This window comes from Nannobrachium achirus, assembly GCF_963921795.1.
Source record: "Nannobrachium achirus genome assembly, chromosome: 1".
Classification (NCBI taxonomy): domain Eukaryota; kingdom Metazoa; phylum Chordata; class Actinopteri; order Myctophiformes; family Myctophidae; genus Nannobrachium; species Nannobrachium achirus.
The window spans coordinates 34,532,559-34,540,572 of record NC_137810.1 but is presented as its reverse complement, the minus strand read 5'-3'; the positions used below and the strand labels follow the sequence as shown (position 1 = coordinate 34,540,572).

General features: G+C 44.0%; 1 protein-coding gene across 2 annotated transcripts in view; it reads left to right on the top strand.

Annotated features, from left to right (window-relative positions):
* acbd6 (acyl-CoA binding domain containing 6) overlaps positions 1 to 8,014 on the top strand; it is a 42,803-nt gene that overhangs the window by 14,248 nt on the left and 20,541 nt on the right. For both annotated transcript variants that reach the window (XM_080722168.1, XM_080722167.1), the window contains 2 exons: positions 456 to 561; positions 3,496 to 3,585. In XM_080722168.1, the coding sequence (XP_080578294.1) occupies positions 456 to 561; positions 3,496 to 3,585 (196 nt within the window). The remainder of the gene's footprint in view (positions 1 to 455; positions 562 to 3,495; positions 3,586 to 8,014) is intronic.

Sequence of the window (8,014 nt, the reverse complement as noted above, 5' to 3'; positions counted from 1 at the left end):
CATTCACCCCAATACCCCTGCACCCTGCATCACCCCTGGTGCTCATCCCTGCCCTTCCAGGAATGCCAGGAGGTGATTAGAAAGAGGGATGTAATCAGAGTGTGTGTGTGTGTGTGTGTGTGTGTGTGTGTGTGTGTGTGTGTGTGTGTGTGTGTGTGTGTGTGTGTGTGTGTGTGTGTGTGTGTGTGTGTGTGTGTGTGTGTGTGTGTGTGTGTGTGTGTGTGTGTGCGCGCGCGCATGCTCGTGCGTGTGTGTGTGTTCGTGGAGGATGTGTCACATGCTTCCACAGTCTTGAAGTGTGAGAAAGGGAGTGTCTAATCTGTCTATGTTGTCTTGCATGTTTGTGCATTTCCCTTTCAACAGGGCCTGTTGGAAAACCCTGTGCATCATACACATGCACACATGGGGGGAAAAACACATGTTATAGGCTAATTCTTTGTCTCTCTTTCTCTCAGTGAAGAAGATAAGAACATCTTTGACTACTGCAGAGAAAATAATATCGACCACATCAGCAAGGCCATCAACTCCCAGAAAGTGGACATCAATGCTAAAGATGAAGAGGTAACTTTTAGGGGAAAGTCCAAAACATCAGATATCTTTTGTGAAATTGTCACTGAATGTGTCTAATTCCGCTTGAGTAGTTTCTTACTATAACAATGTCCTTTAATTAATTAGAATTGCCATAACACAATAGCTTTACACAGGTAAGAAAACACAAAAAACAAGGGGGAATTCACCAGGGATGGTTTGTGGTTTTTCAATCATTACAAGTCTAATCATTTTCAACAAATCAAAACACTATACAGTAGTATTATATAGTACTGTATGTATAATTTGTTTGCCAATTCTACGATCACATGGTATTTGCTGTTTTGACCCTGAGATCCATTCATCTGCTTTTGAGCCATTCCTCAGCGGTGTCTCCTGTCTTTCACCACAGGCATTTTTTACACGAGGAGTCAGTTACTGTATCAGTCAAAGGCTAGGTGGTTTAGGCAGAGAACACCATCCATCCACTTACTGTTGTTGTCAATTTTGTTCTACTTACTACTGTTCAGCATGAACACCAGCAGAGGGCAGTGGTGAAGTTCCACATTGGCAAGTCTAGTTTCACAGTTTAAGGGAGGGAGGCTGAGAGAACAACACAGAGAAAAGTGGAAAAGAAACAAAAGAGTGTATTTCTCACAGAAGTGCGTGCGTGCGTGCGTGCGTGCGTGTGCGAGCAGTGCATTAGCGTTACTTTAGCCAGCTGCCGGTCGGAGCCTGTCTTTCATGGCTGCTTGTAGCCACTAATCTCTAAATAAATAAACTTGCAACTTAAGACGGGAGCTGCCTCTGTCCTCCACAATGGAATAGTAGTTTGAATTCCGTCTACTAGAAATAACAGAATGGAACATTTTGGTCTAAAGAGCTTAACATTTGTAACCTGTAGCTTAACATTCCAGAATAGAATAGCTTTTTCAGTCTCAATCAAAAGAGACCGGCTTCCTGCGGAAGCTGAAGTAGTGTCAGAGAACAGAAAGTTTCTGTCAGTGGCCTCACAATACTGGATATTGAAATATCATTCTCTCCATCTCAAATAAGCCCCCAATCACAGACGCAGCCAGATAGGCCTTGTCTGCAGTTTGTAATCTGTGCTAGAAGCTCGCTGTCCGATATAATCCAAGTTTGCAGTGGTGGAAAGTAACTAAGTACAAGTAACTTAAGTACAATTTTGAGGTAAGTGTACTTTACTGGAGAATTTCCAATACTTCACCAATTTCCAATACTCCACTACATCTCAGAGGCAAATATTGTACTTTTGAAAACTTTATAGTTACTAGTTACCTTGTAGATTTGTATTATTATTACACATTAACAACTTCAGCCCTATATACAGTACATTACGGCCATCTGAAAATAGCTGATCTTCAAGCTCACAATACGTCGCGATGCGACACTTTGTGAGCTTGTAGATCTGCTACTTTCAAACGTTCTTTATTTTTTATTTTTTTCATTTGAAAACTTGAAATGAGACATTCTGCATATTGTGCATAATGGGTACTTTTACTTTTGGCACTTTTAGTAAATTGTGATGCCAATACTTTTGTGCTTTTACTCGTTCGGAATTTTGAATTCCGAACTTGTAACGAGTGTTTCTACACGTAGTATTGATACTTTCTTGAGTACTTCTTCCATCACTGCAAGTTTGTTCTGGTCTGCGATGAAAATGTGAATAACGGTCAGCAGCAGCACACCTGGAGTTGAGCGAGTGAGAGAGTGGTAGAGAGAGAGAGAGGGAGAGAGAATGAGAGAGAGAGAGGGAAGGAGAGAGAGAGAGAGAGAGAGAGGGAGGAAGAGAGAGACCGAGAGCGAGAGTGGGAGAAAGACGTGAACCTATTGGTTATTCTGGCCCGCCTCATAAATATCCATTCTAACATGCAGCCATGGTGATCAATATGATTTAAGCAACAGAATAGGACTTAGGGAGTTTGCTTTACCTAATTGGCCTCACTGAAAAATGAGCTTGTGTGGTTTTATTAGAACAAGGAGCTCGGTGCTATAGGGAGGGAAGTGTGTGTGTGTGTGTGTGTGTGTGTGTGTGTGTGTGTGTGTGTGTGTGTGTGTGTGTGTGTGTGTGTGTGTGTGTGTGTGTGTGTGTGTGTGTGTGTGTGTGTGTGTGTGTGTGTGTGTGTGTGTGTGTGTGTGTGTGTGTGTGGTAGAGCGAGGGGGGGGGGGGTTGCTGATCAAGAGGCTAGTACTCTCGTTTTGTCCAGAGTCTGCCATCAATCAAGCCCTAAAGACTGTGTGCCAGTTTCTGCAATTTGTTCTGGAGCTCGATCCTGCATGGTCTACTGTATGCCTGACCACCACCAGCCTTCCCCTGCTTCACACACACACACACACACACACACACACACACACACACACACACACACACACACACACACACACACACTCTCTCTCTCTCTGCTGGCCCCAGCTCATTCTGTCAGCAGCTCGTTATGGAGCTGAGGTCTGAAGGCTCTGAGTTCTGAATTGTACTGCATAATTTATTTTTTCTGGAGGCTGAGAAACTGATTGCACTCAAAGAGAACTTTGTGGACCAGGAGTTTCCTTTGCTGTGTGATGGGTTGTGTTAGAGGAGGAAGAGTAGGACGATGTTCTTTCTGTTATCCCGGGAATATATCAGATTAACACACACACACACACACACACACACACACACACACACACACACACACACACACACACACCGCACACACACACACACACACACACACACACACACACACACACACACACACACACACACACACACCGCACGCACACACACACACACACACACACACACACACACACACACACACACACACACACACACACACGCACACACACGCACACTTCATGTACTGCAGTATACTCAAAAGTGACATGTGCATTGAAATATTCACATTTCATGTTTGTAAACATCCTCTGTTATAATCTGATGTGATTGTTTCTGTGTGAGTATAGGGCCGGGCTCTCCTGCACTGGGCTTGTGACAGAGGACATAAGGAGCTGGTTTCTCTATTGCTGCAGAACAAAGCTGACATCAACAGTCAGGTGAGCAGCATCTCTCTGTTTTCCTCTAACACATGCACACATATACAGACACCTGCTCAGTCACCCAGCTAGAGTTACAAACAGACTTGCCCCAGACAGTGGTGGGGATCTACAACATCCCCAAGAGCTTGTCAATGCCCCTCCAGCCCTCTCAGGAGGTCAACTTTAATTCACTTTGTGGCACAGATAAATCCCCCGGGGCTTTAACCCACGGAGTTAGTAGGTAGCTAGCTAGCGCCTTGTTTAGCCTCCCCATGTTCAGCTGCATCCAGGCGACTTTGGCTTTGTCGGTAAGCTGGCTCAGCTGTGCATCGGCGAAATTAATACTGTGTTCGCCCTGTGGCACGGTACTGTGCAGTCACCGGGCAGCACACAGAGGCTTTAACTGTAGGGCCGAATCAATTGGAAGTAATCAGGCAAATTGTTTTACATTACACAACCCACATAATCAGGACATTTCGCAAATGACTTTCTCTTTTGTGGTCATGTGTGGTCCTTTTGTTGTGTGTGCTGTCAGGAAGGGGGGATGAATTTCTGGACGGATGGCTCATAAAGACCACACAGTGGGCTAGCTAACTGTGAAACACTTTGCAGATGATATACAGCTTTATCAGGCTCGTGACAATAGAGGGGGAATGATGTCGAGATTGAACAGGTCCTTTTGGAAAGCAAGGCCTTTATACAGTCATGTATCTATCATTAAAATATGAATTAATCTCCCTTTATGTCAGGAGACCTCACTGGTAGGAACAATTCATCTTTGTCTAGGGCCTCATATAGGATAGCTGAATGCCACTAGGTTTCCCTTTATGCCTCAAATACTTTGTCTTAATCTCTCTCCTCACTTCATGTTAAGAGGACCTTGAAAGAAATTACCCAATGAGTTTCATCTATATATATGAGTGGTGCTATTTATGAGTGAATTTCATTAATCCGCGTCCCGCAAAGCTTGGCCAATGTGGGATGGGGCGGGACATACATACAGACACAGGACATAACATACATACAAAGACAGATGTAGGAGCGGTCAGCAAAGCTCAAAAATGTCTTAAGCAAATGCCTCTTGGTGGCATCATGGAAATCATAAAATCATGTTATTTAGGCTATTTGAGTACATTTCCACTTGAATCCTGTGAATCACAGTTTAATCACCTCTCCACCTGCCTCTTGTCCAGGTGTCTGAGGTGTCTAGCCAGCTGCCTGAGGTTAAATCTGAATATTCAGGCAACTAGACTTGTGCAGCAGAGCTAATACGTATGTAGAAGCAGATTTATGAGGTGGTGTGGGGGTGGCTGAGAAAAAATATAGCTAACTAAATCATACTGCACTGTCCCACTGCCAAATTATCCCACTATGTTATTCTCCCAGAACGATGTACATTATGCTCATTAGAACCTGTTTGAATATTTAGTTTTGTAGCCATATTGCACGGGTGTTGTTTATATTGTGAGGTATCTTCTTGAATAAGAGAAAAGAATGTATATATTTTGTCATTTTGTTGGCTGATTTTGTATCCCGTATCATCATCATTGATGTTACCCTTCAACAGTTCTGTGGATAAGAAAATGGCTTTCCCTATGTGGGCATTTTTGTTTTTGTGAGAAAAAGTATATGGGCTGTTTGCAGGCAGTCGGAGGGCCTCGTAATCTCTCTTGACCTCTACTAACTGCCGAGCGACCGGTAAATAAAGATCAAACATGATTTATGCTTAATTTGTTGATTAAAAAAGGCGGAGGACTTAAGTAAAAAAAAAAGTATTATTTGCTCGGCGGTAGAGGAAAATCGTTTGAAATTAATCAACTGATTGTTTCAGAAAATTGTTCTGAAACCCTGGTAACCTGCATTAGCGCTGGTTTGATAGTTAATCCTGGCTGAAACAATAGGTAGCTGTGTATTTGAATACCCAGATCAGAAGTCCACCACCTGTCAATGGCAGTGACGGAATCCCTCCAGCCCCCACAAGCACTTCTACATGTGGACCCCCACTCACCATATCACTGCTCTCTCAGCTAATACGGCCAGAGAAAGTGGGGCAAATGAAGCTGAAGCAAGTGCTTTGTAGTGTGCAAATGAAGAGAATGAACTCAGCCTTGGCAAACCTACTTTCTGTGTGATGGAATCTATGTAAGCCCATTAACTAGACATTAGATTAGTTTTTTTTGGTTACAATCTTTAGAAATTCCATCGTTTGAAGACCAATAAATGATCCTGCATATTGAGACATTTGGAAATTGAAAATGCAGCCTTTCAGAATGCCGAGAATTGTGTTTTTCAAAAGAACGCAAAGGATTAAATTGGTAATGGGTAGCGATTGTGCCAGCAAACGCTGTGGCACTTTAGGTGTCACGACCTGGCCTACAGCTTAGGTTTGTGTGTCCTCTCCCCCTGTGGTAATTATGTGTCCAGACACAGTAATCCAACACCCACAGCTAAGTGGTGCGTAGTACTGCGTACACACAAACACAATTTTCCTTTTCAGGTAGAAATCCCTACCCATCCTCTCCTCCTTCACATGACTGTTTAAAAGCCAACAAACTGCTGGGTCACCATAGAAATATGCATTTATAGAAAGGCATGGCCAGTTCCAGGCAATTGGGAGTTCAATTGGGGGGCTTAAGGTGTCCCTAGGCCAGGGCTTCCTGTTTCTGTGAGGGTCAGGGATGGGCTAAGTGGGCTCTTACAATGTAGGCTTTAACCCATTAAGACCTGAGGCCGATTCTATGAATGTCTTCTAAATCCTAGCAGTTTTCTGAAAAACCAGTGGTGCTCAAAACCTTTTTTGTGTCAAGGATCCCCCAAATTATATGTACTAGCCCTTACCTGTTCGAAGATATGTGCTCAGAAATTATGTGCAGAGTGTGGGTTATGGGATGTGCATACAGTAAATGAGGGATGGAAGTAACTTTAACTTGTATGAGAAAATGTAGGAGCAAATATTAAAGAGCAGACCTGCAATAGAGGGTATGCGCATGCATAAAGTGAATGGCAAATCGAGTGGCAAATCGAGTGTCAAAGTGAGTACCAAAGTGAGTTTAACGTTGTTTAACATTGTTTAATGCAATCAGATAGGACTTTTCTGTTTGGATGTCTGGGCTGTCAAGGCTAGAAAGTAGTTTTTTGCCACTCAGTAGGCCTTGATGCATAACTTCCGGGTATGATGATGATGTCACGCGCATACCCTCCATTAGCCAGTAGCTATGCCCCTCCCCTAAAAGCTTTTGTCCAATGCTAGCTTAGCAACTGGCAGCTTGCCAAGGCTGTTGCCAAGGCAAACCTTGGCAAGCAGGAAGTTATTCTAAGCTAGCATTGGACAAAAGCTTTTTGGGAGGGGCATAGCTACTGGCTAATTGTAGATTAATGTAACCCATGGAGGAGTGCAATGTATTGAGACAGACAGTGTTGATAAATGTGTAGAAGAATTGCTTTGCTATAAAATCATATTTTGAACAGTGTGTACTGTGTACCCTGTGCGCGGTAGCGACCCATGAAACAGTGCGTAACAGCGGACTCTCTAATAACAGCTTGATGTGAGAAATGTTGTACACGCACGGCCACGCGCGCGACCCACGTAACGGCGGACCCGCAAATAACGGGTGTGGGTGTCGGGAGAAGGGAGAAATGTGTTCCTCGTTGTCATTGATAGTACAGACAGACACACAGGAGGACTAATGGGACATCAGAGTATCGAGACTTTCCTTAACACACACACACACACACACACACACACACACAGGAAGCGCACAGCAAGCATTGTAGTTTAGAGGCTAACACTTAGCATTAAAGGTCCTACACCATGCATTTAAAAATAATTTATATAACACTGTTTGTGTCCCAAAAACGTTTTTGAAAAGGTTTGAGGCTAAATTACCACTCCTGAATACAGAGCCCCTGTCATTTCTGCCTGGCTTTCAGAGCATTTTCAGCTGCAGTACCACCTTGTCCTGAGTGGGAGGACTGCGCTATTGAGCCAGTTTTGGCCCCACACTCCTCCCCACCTCCTGCTCAGCAGGCCTGCCCACCCCTCCCAACCCTCTCCCAGCTCCTCCTGCCTCCTTCTCAGGCCTGCCCACCCCTCCCCAACCCTCTCCCAGCTCCTCCTGCCTCCTTCTCAGGCCTTGTGACATCACAAATCTGACCTTTCACAATCAGGACCGTTCTGAGACATGCTAACATAGATCTGCCCATAAACTGAGAAAGACACAATGGTCAGAAATAGGACTTTGTGAGGATAGAAGTTGCTGGTGGGACACCAAGAAAATACATAAAAATTGGAAAAATGTAAATTCATGGTGTAGTCTGTAGTCCCTTTAAGAGCTAACTCAGACACAGACACAGTGCACGTGTCTATGTGCGTGCAAGTGGTCTGGAAAATGAAATTAGTGGCCCGCTGCTCATAAGAGGCTGTGTGTGTGTGGAGACGGCTTCTAAA